Source organism: Falco biarmicus, chromosome 4 (assembly GCF_023638135.1).
Source record: "Falco biarmicus isolate bFalBia1 chromosome 4, bFalBia1.pri, whole genome shotgun sequence".
In the NCBI taxonomy this organism is placed as follows: domain Eukaryota; kingdom Metazoa; phylum Chordata; class Aves; order Falconiformes; family Falconidae; genus Falco; species Falco biarmicus.
Window position 1 is genome coordinate 21,847,266 of NC_079291.1, and position 16,436 is coordinate 21,863,701.

The 16,436-nt window shown below is 42.0% G+C and overlaps 2 protein-coding genes across 7 annotated transcripts in view; one reads left to right on the forward strand and one right to left on the reverse strand.

Moving 5' to 3' along the window:
• Positions 1–1,420: 1,420 nt before the first annotated feature.
• MPLKIP (M-phase specific PLK1 interacting protein) lies at positions 1,421–10,605 on the reverse strand. Its single transcript, XM_056336811.1, has 2 exons — positions 9,980–10,605; positions 1,421–5,490 (listed from the first exon to the last, which is right to left on the reverse strand). Exons 1-2 carry the CDS (start codon positions 10,337–10,339, stop codon positions 5,287–5,289), a joined length of 564 nt encoding a protein of 187 aa, XP_056192786.1. The 5' UTR covers positions 10,340–10,605; the 3' UTR covers positions 1,421–5,286.
• Positions 10,606–12,968: 2,363 nt separating this feature from the next.
• Positions 12,969–16,436, forward strand: part of SUGCT (succinyl-CoA:glutarate-CoA transferase) — a 337,967-nt gene continuing 334,499 nt past the window's right edge. For 3 of the 6 annotated variants that reach the window (XR_008821583.1, XR_008821584.1, XM_056337264.1), the window contains exon 1: positions 12,969–13,213. Coding sequence is in view for 3 of the 6 variants with exons in the window: in XM_056337264.1 (XP_056193239.1) it covers positions 13,057–13,213 (157 nt within the window). In the remaining 3 variants the exon portion in view is untranslated. The remainder of the gene's footprint in view (positions 13,214–16,436) is intronic. The other 3 variants (XR_008821582.1, XM_056337265.1, XM_056337261.1) reach the window with 2 other exon arrangements.

Consider the following 16,436-nt stretch of genomic DNA (forward strand, 5'->3'; position numbering starts at 1 on the left):
CTCATCGTTTGTGAGGCTGCGTAAGAATTCTTCTATGTTTAAGGTAATTTTTCAGAAGTACCTTTTCTGCCTTATTAGGGAGTGGGATGGCATGTTTTCAGCTCTTGGGTAAAAGCCCATTCTACCTGCCATCTGGAAACAGGCTAATACAGATTGTGCTGATTTGCAACGTTGGCCCTAGTCTCGTAGGTCACCTTGCACTGTGCAGACCACAGCTGCCAGCTCAGCATCTTGCCTGCTTAATTTTTTTTTGCTTCATTTTTGCCCTATTAAACGGGGACAGAGAAGTTCTCATTTTAATAGTGGTAGTGTCAGCAGTATTAAAAATTTCATGCTTAAACTGTACTGGTATGACCCCTTTCAGTCACAGAAGTTATTTTCTCGTACACAAATGTTTACATTTATAGTTCAGAAAAGGAACGTGCGACAGCGACAGATCAGTGCACGGAGGGCAGTGGAATTCACTTGTGACTTTACTGCAGAAGAAGAGATTGTGCAACAGTTTTTGGAGTTAAAACCACAAATTAGAATTTATAACGCTGGTAAAATTTAAAATCCAGGATGCGCACTAAGCAAACCATTGATATGGCTTAAAATGCTGCAACCCACACAGAGGTGGTGAAATAAAATGCATGACTATTTGGCCCAGAACATCTCCTGGGCCCCACTATAGGGCAACTTCTAGGAGAGGAAGGCTAGTTTGACAACCCTGCTTTGGCACCAGGCCTTTGCCCAGTTGTTTCTAGGCCAGTAGTTGAAAGGTTTCCTAGCGTCATCAAGGAAGTAATGCAGGTGAGATAAAGCTCTTTAACACATTTTAGATGTTAAAAGGGAAGACCTAGATATGAGGTCTAACACTGAAGAGCCAGTAATTTTGTACAGGTAAATTCAGAAGCCTAGGTTGAGAAAGCATTCTTAAACTCTAAGTCAGTAAGGCACATATTTTGGTGAAAACAGCAGAAAATGTAACTGATTCAATTTGCGCCTAGTGAGACATGCAGATGAAAAGTCACTGTAGGCAAAAAATTAGTTCGTGAACTAATGACTGAATGCTGGAACTACACTACTGTTAACACAACTTGGCAATTTCTTCCCTTTCTCCTGGTGTAAGAAGTTGTTTCAGCCATCTCAAATGATATATATAAAAAAAAGTTTATCTAGTTACCTATGACAATTGGTACACAAGCTTCTGAAAACCTGAGACATGAAAATCATGACATGATTCTTCATCAGTTAGTGCAGGCAATCCTCCCTTTTCTACCCTAGTTCAAGGAAGATGGGAGGGAGGTAAGGGCCAAGATTTGGGGAAAGGAAAACAAAGTCTTTAGTCTTGTGAATTTAGAAAAAAATTGTAAAACCAAGTTTAATTACTTGCAAGACAGTCTTGGCTCATGTATAAAAGCACATGTATGAATCTGAATTCAGAGCAATTGCTAAACAGAGCAGTTTATTGCAGAGTTGGTAAAAATCACTGACAAACACATGGATGATATGATTTTCAAACTGTGGTATTAGATACTTACGTACATTGCATGAGTAAATCCTCTGACATCAGCAAGATTACTCAGAAGAACAACTTGAAATCCAGACTATAAAACCTTTTCTTTAGAAGGGAGCTGAATAGCTACTTGTAGGCTTTCCACACAATGCATGTTTCAAATGCTTCCTCCCTCAGATGCCTAATTAACACATTTATATGAAGTGAAGAGCACTTAAAGATATCCTTAACAGGAAAACAACCTGACTGCAGAAGTTACCCATTCTGTTGACCAGAAGCATTTCCTCTGCAAAGTGCTCCCACTTCTGACGTTACAAAAATGCTGCCACATGTCCATGCCTTATTGCTAACTCTAAAAAGAAGTAGCTTGATATGTATTTTTAAAATCCTGTTTTAATTGAAACTTTAACATTCCAAATTGTTTTACAATTTCAATGAAAATAGCGGGTACAAAATGCCAGAGAAGAATGAATATTCCACATTATAAAGTCACAGCAAAAACCCAAACCTGAACTATCTTTGAAGTATTAGAGCACACAACTTGGGGTAACTGCCCGCTTGGTGTGCTGCCATGTTACACAGGATTGTGCTTGGCTGATTTAAGTTATCTTACTGTCATATTAGCACAATGTAGTAGCAGTGCAGTCCACTGTTAAACGCTGTAGCAAACATCAACAAATGAAAACAATTTTTTTTGCTAGAAGAGCATTAGTCATGAGTTATACAATTCCTTTACAACAACTGAATGGAAAGTCAGATGGCCTTGACAAACACAATGCAAACAAAACAATGTAAAAGTAGTACATAAATCCAAACTTCTGAAAAAGGAGCAAAATTACTTACCTTAACATCTAGAGAAGTCTGCTGAAGGAAGAACAACGCCCATATTCTTACTGTGTTCATTACAGAAGAATCCCTTCATTAGCAAGACACAGGCACTATTTTGATTCATGGGCTCACGAAGAAAGGATATGTTTGTGCTGTACTTTTTATCATCAAATGCTATTTCCAGAGCTATACTGTTACTATGAAGTGGCTTCATTAACAAATGAGGAAGTGATATATCCTATCTCCAGAACGTTTGCCATATGGGAAACAAATCAGTGAGGAGGTAAGTGCTTAAGCTTCCTGGGTATCACAGCAAAAAAGGCAAAGCTTAAATTGGCTTTAAGTACATTATATTTATAGTTCTGAACACTATATATATAGTTCTGAACTTTACAGCTATTTAACAATGACATTTTGAAATGTTAGTCTAATGGCAGAATTCCTCCTAGAAGCCAAAAAGATGAATAATTTTTAAGTTTTTGGTGCAGTGTGATAAGGTTAGTAAGGTTTATTTTACATCTACATTTTAATTCCTTGCTGATTCTTGACCAAATTATTGAAGCCTTTAGCAGTATGATGTACTTAGAATTGTTGGGTCACATCTTGAAGTGCGCTGGAGCAGCAGCTTAACAGATAGCATTGTGGAAGGCCTATATTGATTAAACAATGCTTCAAGATTATGTCCTCAATTCTCTTTCTGGAACATTTACCTTCGTTGATGTCTGACACCTGGTTCCAGGAGTTAACAGTTATTACCAGAGAAGGCTGGTTTTGATCCCTGGCTCAATTACAAAGCCAAAGTGGAAAAAAAACGCATCAATGTGCAAGGACAGCTGATACTAGCTACTGTACCATCAGTCCCACCTCTAACAGTCTCTCTTGTCATGAATCCTTTTCCTTCCTCCTTTCCAAACTCCATGTCTTCTCATGTCTAACTGAGAACACATAGCTTTAGTCTGTTAAATATAATTGCAGCTGTTTCCCCAAGATCACCAAATGTTGCAAAAAGTAAACTACACTGAATTACAAAGGAAATAGTAACAAAAAAGATGACTCAGTTAAGCACCCTGTAACTTTTTTCTGTGAGCTTTCCAACACCTGACAGGGTTAAAAAAAAAAAAAAAGAGACAAAAAGACAGAAAACTTTATACTTCAATTTTCACAATGACAATCAATTTATAAATTCTAAAGACTATCTACAGCTTGTCAAGTCCTCTCAGTTTTGCTGGTATGTGTTACAGATAACAATACTGATAGCTGCCATTTAATACTTAACATTTAATATCAGTATTTAACAATACTGATAGCTGCACGGTTTTGATCCAGGGATGAAGATTTAGCCATTCCTGATATCAAGCAGGCATTGTGTTCTCAGTTCTCGGAGCAGGCTTTTTGGATATAATACTAAAGCAATAAGGTCAATTCGGGAAAGACACAGTGACAAACTTTAGATTATGGTCATAAAAGCGGAAGACTCGGCTAGCACATTTCACCATGTTAACCCCCCTTCCAGTCTGAAGTAGCTCCTGAAGGCAGTACTAACCCAAGACATTTTACACTGAAACAGATAAGGTATATAGGACTATTCTACTTCAGCCAAAGACAAGTTACTAAGAATAGTCTAATGTGATTTCCTGTGCTTTTCTACCTAACCATGCTTCAGGACCACAAAAATATGTTTTCTGTGGAGTATGCAAGAAGTTTAAAATAGGACATATGTTTTGAAAACTGAACTAACGCTTTTATTAATTTTTAACCAAGTCTTCGCCCTCTACCTACTGCTTCAAACTCAAGACCAACTAACAAGTAATGGTACATTCAACAAAAATTTAAGATATGTATTGCAAGCTTAACATCGCACATTAAGAGCATGCCTGCAGTTGGAACTACTTCTTAATTGTTCTAGATTACAATATTCACTACTGGGTTTAAGAATGGATCTTCCATGTATAGACAAGCTCTATAAAAAAACCTCATTTGTTTTCCTCTTCAGTATAAAAATAGAACATGCATGCACTCAAGACTTCTCTAGGCAAACATGTCTGCCATAGTTAAAAATAAAAAATAATTTTAAAAAATAATAAATCTTGTAGAGATAAAAAAAGATGCTATGCATGTACTAATGTCAACCGTATAACAAACTGTCATCCATTCTATGCTGTTCTAACAGGTGGATCCAGAAAGTAATTGTCATTTATTTAATCTTGATGTTTTATGTGCTCCTCAGACTTGGTAAGATTCCAAATAAGATTTTTTTGAAAGTACAAAAGCAAATGATTACATAATTCTGTTTATGACTCAAGAGCTGGTTTAACAAATTAAACTTTCCAAAGACAATACATTTGCTTCCTGAGATGGCTAAAAGTCATGTTTCAACTTCATGTTACACTACAATTAACAAAAAATACTATGCACAAAATCAGGTTAACTACAGCATACAAGCACAGTTACAGAAGTCACCTAATTTCACTAGTACTATTTGTGTTCATATGTACACCTTAACGAAGTCCTAAAATAATCTTTATACATTACAAAACAAGGCTTTACAAAACTTTATTTCCAAGTTACTTCATTCTAAAAATGTTGAAACATAAAAAAATACCATTTCCTAAAGGAGTTTACAATAAAAGGCTAACAATCTGGCATGGAAGAGGTAAATATATGGAAACCTGTTTTAACAGTCACAAATCAGTCGCTGGTGATTAAAGAACACTTTGTTCTTCAAAGCTGGTAGGCACTTCCACATAGCCAGAAACGTAAGTTTTCCTACCACTCCTTTTCCCTCACATACATAAAAATATCCAATGCAATAATAATAAAAAAAAGTAGGATAAAAGGGTGGACATGATCAAATAAAAGCGTTATCTAAGGTCTTGATTATTGTTCATCTTGTGTAAGTGTAAAGATTTTGTCCCAAAGTTTTCCTGACAAGATGGAGTTATTTGGCTTTAAAAAGGTGTTTAGCTGAAATACCTCCCTTTTTTACCAGTATATGTTGTTTGCTCACTGCTGTATTGCTGGTTTATGTCTGTAACAGAAACTGGCTCTAGGCCAGCCCATGGGTCCTCAAGCATTGAAGGTCTGTAATAGTTTTCCACATCATTAGACACTCTTTTCTCTCTGCCATGCGCTGTACCAAATGGAGTAGATGTCCTGGGTGATCCCTTTGGAAGAAAACCATCAGGTAAAGAAACATTTAATAGACTAATTAAAACTAAAAAAAAAAATAAAATAAAAAAATATTTCCTTCTAATGTAGCAGAGCTTTGAATCTGATTATTAATGCTAATTACTACTCTTCATTTGCATCTTCCTCAGAAAATCTTAACTTTATTATACTTTAATTATGAGTGATGATTTACCAGGATAAGAAAAAAACCCCCAGACCTCTCTAAAATACTTGTTTATGTCACTCTGGCACATAACTATAGAAAAGCTCCTCACGCTGTTTTTCATAAGCTGCCTAAGTCAATGACATGTCTAACTCAAAAGCTGAACAACAAAACAAGAGGGTTAGGGCTGAGGAAGAGTGGATCATGTTTACAAAAGCAAAAGTCACATATTAAGTACTTCTAGATTGAAGAGACCATTGTATAATGCAAATAGCTACAAATGACCCCCAAAACTTACTGGGAAAAATACCCTGTTTCAATCAAACTAGTGTTCTGTAAAATTTGCGAACAGGTAACTATTTGATATACAATCTAGACGGTAATCAGTGATTAAGCAGATACTGCATGAAAGAAGACTCTTTTGTCTTGAGCTTTCGATTATTTTTGGTTAAAGATCAAGGATCACCACCATTGTTTCCGTAAAACCTGCTCCAAGCCTGCAACTTAAAGAGAGATATGACAAAGGAAATCGCTATAACCCTTTCCTCCTGTTAGCATCATCGATTGTTTTCTTCAGATTCACTTCCCCAAAAAGCGAGGTTTTGTCTGAAGTTATATTTGTTTAAATTCATTGGTTTTAACCCAAGTTAAACAACCTGTATCACAGATACACAATAGTTAAGTCTCCAAACATGCCTGCTGCGTTCTTTATGATTAGAAGAACAGGACTCCTTGAGGCTGACTGTCAGCTTCTGACATCTAAAGGAGGGTAAAAGCACTGATTAAGGGCTGCTTTGCCAGCTCCCCCCAACTTCTTAGACCAGCAGTGATGGCATTTGAATTTGACTAATAATCTAATTAATAGATCATATGAAACAATTTCTGGGTAAAATTGGGAAATGGTGTCATATAGTGAAGACCCACCCCCATGCTTAGCCAGAAGAACAGATTCCACTGGAACTGCTTGAACCTGTTTCTAAACACGTGCTGCATCTGGAGCCTGCTTGTGTGGTCCCAGTAAGTACTTTTCTAGAACTCCTGAAGCTTGATGGTAATGGATACACAACCAAATGTGGGAATGTCTGTGTCTTACTTACAGGGCGCTTGTTTCTAATGACTCATTGTAGTACCATGAAGTTATGTAGCTAAGAGGATTGCCTCAAAACAGAAAAATTGCTAAAAGGTAGAGAATTACTTTATTGTATCTAACCCAAGGCCAGAGAATCCCCTCAGAATACATCTAAAATATGAAGGGATATGGAGTTCCCTAGAGCAAGTCAACATGCAGTAGCAAAAGTGGCATTTATGTTAAGCACTCACATTTAGTAGTAAAGCAGTAGTACACAGTGCATTCTATCTTTGTAATAAAAAAGGATTAACTCTTTAGATTACAGTGTTTAATGGAGACACTGTGACTTTGACACTGTAAAACAATTTGAGTTTGGAGTTTATTTTATGTTATGTCTAATCTGCAGAACTCAGAAGAAAGCTGAAATGATGTAACAATCTACAGTATCCAGTGAGAGAACAAAAGAATTCAATGGTAAGGCTCTTTTAGATGGATTTCACAATTTTATATCTCACTGAATAAATGCAGGCCATCAGTAACACTGACATTTTAGCATGTTTGAAATCTAGGAAATGTATTATGTAATACAAGACTGACGGCCTTCAATAATTGTTAAATTTAAGCGAGTAGATTTTCTTCCTTTAATTTAGAATACTAGTAGTTATATGCTTCCCCCCCCCATTTTTTTCAGGGGGAAAAAAAGTCAAAATGTGATTATTAATATTATAGACCTGTGGAAAAGGAAAATAGCCCCAGTGAAACCATTCTGTACAAGAGAAACTGTTTGGTGCCAAAGATACCTTAAAAAAACTTTACATTTCACTCCCACTGGTGTCAACAGCCTTTTTTCACTGAAATTGCCTTAAAGAAACAGTCTATCTATTCTCAAATGTTTTTTTTTTTTCCCAGACAACAAATCTCTCTCTACAGTAGAAAAACTCCCATCTTTTGGCGCTGTTCATTAAAATGGGGACAGTCATTCCCTTTATCAGCTTTCTTCACCTGATGCGATTTTAGCTGCTGGCAGATGCACAGAAACACAAAAATCATGATTGTACTATTTCAAAAGATTTTTTTTTTACTTTCTGTAATAATTTTCAACCCATCACCACTAACTAGCTACTGCTACTATCTAGTTCACTAACTCCTGTTGAGTGCAGAAAGAATTCACTTAGCAGTAGCATTCCCCTAAGAGGAGATCATCAAGAAATACAACAAACGTTTTCATTAAATATAAAGCAGATGCATCTCTGTGGAAAAAAACACAAAGCTCTGTAAACTATAGGCCACATAAAGGTTGTCAGCCATTTTGGAAAAATTCAAGCTTATTATGTTTTTATCGGTTTTCAAAAAATGAAAGTCTGCAGACACAAAAATGAGCACACAATACTAATGACATGAAATTAATAGAACACTAAAGTCAATATAAACTGTCTTTTGGATTTCCTGATAAGATTTTAAAGGGTCATTTAAGACTTTCATCTCAAAGGGGACAGTAGCATCGTAAGTCTTAAAAAGCACTGTAGTTCTCTTAACAATAGCATCTGCAGGAGGGGAAGGAGCAATCCACATACCTCAGAAAAGATCTGATGTTTAGAAAATGCAAAAAATCCTTCTACCTGAATCTATTAATGGCCTCATGGACTGACATTCTTGCCCACATGGAAGAAAACAGGGACTCACAGTTTTGAGAGTTCCTCCCACTGATCGCCTCTATTGCCCTCCCAGGCAAAACAACCCGTGTGTATACACATGAAAGTACACATATGCATTACTGTAGTCTTAGGCAAAGCTACAAACATATGATGCATCCTTCCAGTCTTTGAAAGCATCACCATCAGGTCAATGCTCCTAAACGGCTCACAAGGTCTACAGAAGGAAAGGGGAGAAGGGAAAATGTTGTGACCATCCGAGACAGCACCTTCCCCATGTCAGGTTTCTTACTGAACACCTAGAATGGAGCTATGAGACTCTGCCAGCCCACAGGTCCTGACATGAAACAGTTCTGAGTAAAACTAGAGGCAAACTAAAACTAGAGGTTTCCTACATAATCTTCTGCTCAGTTAAATTTAAGGTAGGCTTTTTAAAAAAACACATAATTGAATATCTAAGGAGTGATCTTCTAGAGGGAAATCAGACATTGGTGACATTAAACTATCCCTCCAGAATCTGCAGCAGAAACCCCACATCCTTTGCCTTTTCAACAGGTACAGAGGTCAAGCAATCCGTAGGCTTCCACACTGTGACAGCCTTTGCTGTTGTGTTGGAAGAAAATGTATAAAGCTCATAATGATCCCCTTCCACCAACTATGAGATTCCTGTAAGAGAGTTATCTGCATCATAAAAGGAGTAACCGAAGCCACTTTTTTTAATGGAAATGTTACTATGCAGTGCAGGCTCATTAAGATTTTACTAATCTCTATTACGATTTGATTTCATTATTACATTTAATCCTTAAAGTGTCAGTAAGAGCAACCTGAAAATTTTTTCATTTTTTGTACAGCACATGTCATTTGTTGCAGTTTTACGGTTTCTCTAATACTGAATAAACCCAGCCAGCTATGTGCATAAAGTTGGTATCATCTCAAGATCTGTCATCCCTACCTGCACTGGAACTCACATGACTCACCTAAACCATCTGAAAAATGCGTAACTCACAGAACCTGTTCTTGACAGCTCTCAGGAAAACTACTTTATATAAACTGAAGCTTTCAGCGCTGCCATGTAAAGATTTTAAAATGGTAACTCTTATAATCCCAACAGATGATCCCATTTCTGCTTAAAGGAGCCTCAGCTTAATTCTCTTTAAAAGAGCTCTCCTTTTCTCTACTCATGTCCCAGAAAACTCTGCGTGTGGATGGGGCAGTTTTCACCATGGAAGACAACACAGGCAAAGCAAAAGCACACAGCGTTTCACCACGGTGTTAAAGAAAACTGGTCAAAGGGAGGTACATACAAGGGGAAGAGGCGTTTGCTGCAGTTTTGGGTGGTACTTAAATTTTCTCTCTGCCTTCACACACCAGAATATGAGAAACAAAAAAGCTACAATCCTGTGAGTCCACATATCTTCACAACAGGCCTCTGAGTGGCCTGGGGCTCTGTTCCCTCTCCTGATCACACGGCTGCCTCAGCTGGGGGGCGGGGGAACACTGATGCTGCCCCGAGTGGTGCCAGTCTCGCCCTCCTCTGAAAGTCGTGGTGGAGGCGATGGCTGCTGCCCCGTCCCTCCCTCCCTCCCTGCCCCGCCCCATACCTGGTAGTGCCTCTGGAAGCCCCCGGGAGAGCGCTTGTGCTGCTGCGGGTGCAGGACAGCTCCAGCCGGGGATTTGCCGCTGTAGGGCGCCGGGTACCGGGGGCTGATGCTCTGCGGCCTGCGCGGGGTCTGCCCCCCCGGCGAGGGGCTCTCGAACCGCCCGCCGCCGCCGTGGAAGCCGTGGCCTCGCGGCGAGTGGCCGCTGCCGTAAGGCCCGGGCCGGTAGCCGTAGGGCGGCGTGTGATGAGGGCTCCCGTAGCCCCGCGGGGAGGGCGGCACGGGGCCCCCACCGGAGGGAGGGCTCCGGAACCCGCCGCCCGCGTACGGCGGCGTCGGGGGGCGGAAGCTCTGCCGGTACATGGCCGGGCCGGCGAGGCGATGGCGGAGAGGAATAAAACCTGCGCAACGGCGTCCCCCAGCAGGCGCCTCGGCGGGGAGACGTCGCGTCCGGTTTTTTCTCTTCCCCCTCTTTCCCTGCGAGGTGTCCGGAAGGTTCCGGCTTCAAAGCGTTCCGGGACGGGGAAGGCGAAGCGAAGGACACCCGGTGGCAGCGGCCCGTCCCGGCTGACGGGGAGCCGGCGGCGGCCGAACTCTGCCGGGAGCGGAGCCCTTGTAGCGGCCAGGCGCGGGCTGGCCACCGGCCTGCCCCGGGGGCGGCACCGAGCTGCCCGGACGCGTTTCCGTCCGGAGTCCGGAGAAGGGGCGCCGGCTGCAGCTTGGGGTCGGGAGGGCGGCTGGTCCGGTGGAGGCAGCGGTCTGTGAGGCTGGCCCTGAGGAATTCCTTGCATTTTCAAGCTGGAGAGGAATAATGTGAAGTAAGAGAGTCTCAGGAGATGCGTAGCAGCCGTTCCTGTTAATTCAAATCGTAGGGTGCTGTGATAAACCCGGTATTGGCGACCTCCATATAGTTGTGAGTGAATGCCCACGGTACACCAGGGGATAAAAATCAACAAAATCAACTCTTGTAAAGCAAAGCATTTGCCTCACATTTCACGGCACATCAGATACGCTTATTTGAAAACATGCACAATCCCATATTTAAAGAGTACTTTAGTGGAAAGGCTTTTTTAAATCAGTTTGAACTGTCTGCAATTCTTCGGCACGGCTGTAGCTCAGGCAATGAGACCTACAAGTACAGACCCATGGGGAAAGCACCCACTTGGAGAAGAACCTCATATTTAGCAACATCAACTTAATTTTAACGATGTTATTTATTAGCATTCCTGCTCTGTGCTTCACTATGTTAATGCAAATCCTCAGCAGCTCAGTAAAAAATAGTAAAGGTTTTTTCTTTTTTATTTTTTTTTCTATCAGTGCAACAAAGCACTTACTCAGGTTTAGGACATTGTGACAGTGACATATGCAAGTTAAAAAGGACTTTCAGAATAGCAGCAAATAAAAGTTAGCTGATAAATAAGCAGAATGTTTCTATGCTTTGTGTACTGGTCTTGCTTTTCTTTGGCTTTAAACTGTTGGTTGTGTTGGTTTTTGGTTTTTGTTGGTTTTTTTGGGTTTTTTTTTTTTTTTTTTGCAATGGCAGTAACTATATATACTTGGTGAACCTGGTTGGCTCTCTACTAAGAGAGCTTTCACAACCTCCCTGTGAAAAACGGGGCCATATCCTTGCAATTCTAGAATGGAAAGAGACTAAACCTGCTCACTTAGAAGTTTTGCTAATACTTTACTGTTTTATCTTCTGTAGGTGACCAATTTTCTATTCTTATGATGCCCACACAGAATGCCATGTCTACACAAGACAGTTTACCAACATAAACATCAATTTGTCTGATTGATCTTATTCCAGAAAAGGACAACTTCATTTAATTTTAACCCCTTTCACACCAAATTAGAAATGTGTATTGTTACACACATGTTGAGTTACACTGGAATAATTTTGCTGATTAATTCTTCTTGTTGACAAATCCTAATTGCTTCTAGGATTTTAAGCAGCCACGTCATACTTTTCATTACACAGCGTATCCAGTCAACAAACACATCATGTAGAAGATTTTCTCTATGGATCTTCCTCAGCATCCAGGCCACCTGACACACAACACTTCTTAAGCCTGGGCTATTCGTTATGCTCATTCTCAAGCAGTCAGAAGTTTCAGCTGCTCTTGAGATGCAGTTGTTGTCTTATCCTTACACAATGTATTTCTGGTCAATAAATGCTGAACCTCCATGCAGGCTTTTTTATCCTATTACAGAGCAGGAAGACACCATAGTGTTCCTCTAACAAGCCTGCCATTCTGTGCTAACACAAACTAAAAATAGTCTCAAAGTACTTAGGCTCAGGGAAAAATTGGGTAAAGGTTATTTCAAGCTAACCCTTCTGTAGCTATGTACCACTGAAGGTACAGCTTACCGTCCAAATAACGCTGCACCTTCCACAAAGCAGAAATGAGATGAAGGATCTACCTTGTGATAGTGATACCATTTTACTTTATTCCATCTCAGCAACGCTGTATGCCGCTGCTTGTACACCCAACTGGATGTCCAAGTTCCTAGTGCTCAAGCAGTGGCTTACCCAGCAGCTAGATGTGGCAGTGAAAGAACCCTCAAGTCTACTTTGTATAACTACCGTGGTTTATTACGCGGGATCTAGAATTACTGCCGCGGCAGCTGCAAGACGACGCTTCGTTTATAGAGCCCAGCCACCTGCCACGCTAAGAAAAACAGAAGGGGCAACGCGCTTTTAACCGGGGGAGCCGAGCCGGGCTGAGCGATAGCCGAGACCGGCCAAACCCAACCCAGCCGAACCCCTCCGAGGCGGGCCGAGACGAGCCTGACCGAACACAGCAGAACCCAGCCGAGTCGAGCCCGGCCGGACCCAGCTGAGCCGAGCCGAACCCAGCGCAGCCGAACCCGGCCGAGCCCCCCGGTGGGGAAGGAGCGCGGCACCCGGCGGCGCTGCCAGCCCTCACGGCGGGCGGTGCCGGAGAGGAGGCCCCGCCCCGCCCACGCTGCAGCGCTGCCCCCGGGTGCGGGCAGGGGAGTGCTGGGCCGCTGGCGCTTGCGCGGCGCCGGCTGGCGCGCTCGGCCGTGGGTTTTGCAGCGGCGGGCGTCGGAGCGCGGAGATGCTGGGCGGAAGGAACCGCCGCTGCGGCGGGCTGTGGAGGAGCCTGTGCCCCGCGGCCGCCGGCGGCAGCGCTTGGCCGCGCTGCCCCAGAGCCCTGAGCGCCGCCTCCCCTAGCAGCGGCGGCGGGGCGCGGAGCGGAGGCGCTCCCCCGGCAGGTAGCCGTGCCGCGCCTTCCTCAGCCTGCCCTTCCCTCCCCCTGCCCTCGAGTGCCGCCGGGGCTCCGAGGCCGGCAGGGGCCGGGGCCCTCGGCGCGGGCGGGACCGCTGAGCCCTGAGGGACGCTGCGGCCGCCCGTGGCCTCCAGCGAGGCGGGGAGCTGCCCTGCCGGCAGCGCAGGTGCTGGGCGCGTTACCTGCGCCCCTCTGCCGCGGCGGGGTGGCGAAGGGGGTCGCTGGGCGGCCGGGCCTGTGTAAGCGCGGTGGGTGACGCGGGTGCGCGGGCGGGCGGCGCCGAGGTCACCGCGGCTGGACTTTGCACGTGCCGGCGGGGGCACCCTCGGCTCGCGGCAGGGGACAGCCCGCTGCCGCGCGCGCCTGCGCCTCGTTTCCCAAGGGCTGGGAAACTTCGTGCAGTCTGTTTTTTTGGGTTGCGGTTGGTTTTTTTTTTGTTTTTCCGAATCAAAATAAAGCTGAGCTGCAGCAAAGTAATTCTCTTCTGGCTCTCGGGTTGTTCTGTTACCTAATTAATGTGGAAATACACCAACAGTTGTGTTGGTTGCATTAGAAGCAGGGAAAGTTTGGGATTCGGGTTCCCAAGGTGAATGCACAGAGTGCGCCTATTGCTAGTGAATTCACGGTAGTGATGGACTTGATGGTAACTCGCTGGAGGTATAAGTTAAAAACTATTGATTGTGCAATCAAAGTAGAGATGATAGACTTACGGAGTGATGCCCTCCATAATTGGAATGGAATCTATTTGCTTGCTGTTACTTTGTATTGGTGCAAAACCATTAAATGTACTAACCAGCTTTATTCTCAGTGTCCTCTTCTGTCTCTTACAAGCATAAAGGAAAGTTTTTCTGGGAATAGGACCTGAAAATTAATATTTCTTCTATAGAATGATTTCTCTGTTGCTTGCTTACTAATATTGTTCCATTAGACCAACCTCGGGCCAACCTAGTGAGCTTAACGAAAGAGTTTAAATCGTATTGAGAGTAAGTGGATCTATTTTATTCTTTGTCAAAGTTACTTATAAAAGATGTATGACTGTCCAATTTGCAGTAGACTCAAAGAGTTTACAAATAATATATAGTTAGAGCTGGGAGAGTAGATTTTTCTTTCAATCATCAAGTTACTGGAATAATTAATAGTAAAATTACAAGAGAAAATGTGAGTTAATGTTTTGGAGAACTTAAAACATTGAGCCAGAATTCTGAGAAAAAACGCTCTGTGGGGAAAAGTTTAACTTCAGATATGCACCTGATAGGAAGCTAGTGAAGAGGAGAAAAAATTAAATAAAAAGATGCTCTTGTCAATACTGATAAATTCGGATCTCTTCTGTTTGTGGTGTGGTTTTGTTTCCTATTGTTCCTGCAATGAGGGGTTGGTAGCACTCTGGTACTTGAGATCAGTGTACCAGAACTGCTGTTTTTCTGTCAAAAGGCATTGTTTTGTAATTGTTTGAAACATTTAATCGTTTCAGCCATGTAAGTATCTTGCTAGAATGCAAATTTAGGTCCTCTGTGTTTTCTCTTGTGAATATCTGTGCTTTTCCAGTTTGAAGAGGCTAGCCAGTCTATTTTATTTTATATTTTTTCTCCAATTTTCAAAAGCAAGCTTTTGATCTCTCTTGCATTTCATCATTGTGGACATCTGACATCAGTGATACGATAATTAGTAAGAATCCATCAGTCTTAGTTATGCATAAATGTGTATTTACAGGCTAATCTTAACACTTTATAGGCTTCTCTGAGAAGTATCTTTTATGGATTCCTACAACAGCCACAGGTAGAAAACCTGTGGGCTCTGAGAAGTTGCTATTTCTCTCCTAGTGTATCTGTGAGAAACTTACAGGAGGAGAAAAAATGACCCATTGAAGTAGGAGAGTATAGCTTTAAAAGATGTGGAAAGAATAGAGGAAGATGGGCTCTTTTTGTTGACTTAAATGTTCGGTTGTTTGTTTTTTTTTTAGGGAGCTGTGCTTTTCAGTTAAGTGGCTGCTTACATATTTTCTGTAAACAAAGTAATGCTGTTGTGAAACAAATGGTGCACTCAGTTCCTTAACAGACAAGCATATGCTTAAGTGCTTGCTCAGCTAGAGCCATCTTGATAAAATTGAGGTTATGCTGCAGAATCTGTGGTGTTTACCTGGGACAAACACAAGTGTTGTCCAACACCTGGAACACTGCAGTGTGCAGCATTGAACAGAGGTAGCAGCCTGACTTTACCTAAAGGCTTTGAAATGTGCCAAATAGATGGCTGCTTCTAGATAAGCTCACTTTCAGCATGCTGCTTGATCTGTATATTGTATTAAAAACCCAAACCTGTTAAACTTAAATCCCTTTGGAGCGGTTTGTAATACTTGAGGAAAATGTCTTAAAGAATGGGATGCAAGTGTTCTCATTGAGAGCAGTACAGTGAATGAAAACATTTTATTAGAAGCCTTGAACTCCTAGCGCTGCTTCATGTCTCTGTAGCTTTTTTATTGCATGTATCTCTCTGTATCCATCAGCTTCTTACCATATATACTGTAAGGTAGGTGGGAGAGTTATGGGGGTTACTGAAGGGTGGCTCAGGTCTGACGGAGGGAGTGTGGAGCAGGTGACACAGGCATTTGTTGCTGTGTGACTCGGGAGATGCACCGTGCAGCCCTGCATGCTTTGAGGGATTGTGCTTCTTTTCTCCTTCCTGTTCTGTAAAGAAGCCTGTGCTTGAATTATTTTTTTTTTGTTTGTTTGTTTTGGATTTGGTGGGTGTTTGGTTTTTTTTTGTTGTTATGTTTTGGTTTGGTTTTTCGCTGTGTTTTAAATCTTTCTCTGACCTGGACAAACATCAAAAAGATGCTTATCAGAAGTTACTATTGCACAATTTTTATATTTTTATGGTGTTACCAGCTAGGTGCTTTATTTCCTGTGTGTATGTGTGTGATATGAGACCACCTTCCAAAAAATAATGAAATTACCATTCACACAGGGCGGTGAAGTGTTTTTATCCCCATCCTGCAATGAAAGTTAGCAGAAGATAACCCAAGGTCACCCAAGAGAGAGTTGGGCAAACCTATGGTCTAGGCAATGGGATTGCTTGCTCTGTCTGTTACACTCAGTGCCACCCCTGTTGTTTTAGGGCTAGTCAGGCTGGAAAGAAGGAAAGCGTTGTGATTGCCTTGTATCTTGCATGTGCGACTGCCATTGAAAGTTAAAGATAGGAAAACAAGTATTTCC

What these genes read in the sequence shown, in the direction of transcription:
- MPLKIP (XM_056336811.1), bottom strand. Translation starts at nt 10,339, where the DNA reads ATGTACCGGCAGAGCTTCCGCCCCCCGACGCCGCCGTACGCGGGCGGC. An exon ending in GCTTCCAGAGGCACTACCAG is followed by an intron (nt 5,491 to 9,979) that starts GTATGGGGCGGG and finishes TTTCTTCCAAAG; the next exon opens with GGATCACCCAGGACATCTAC.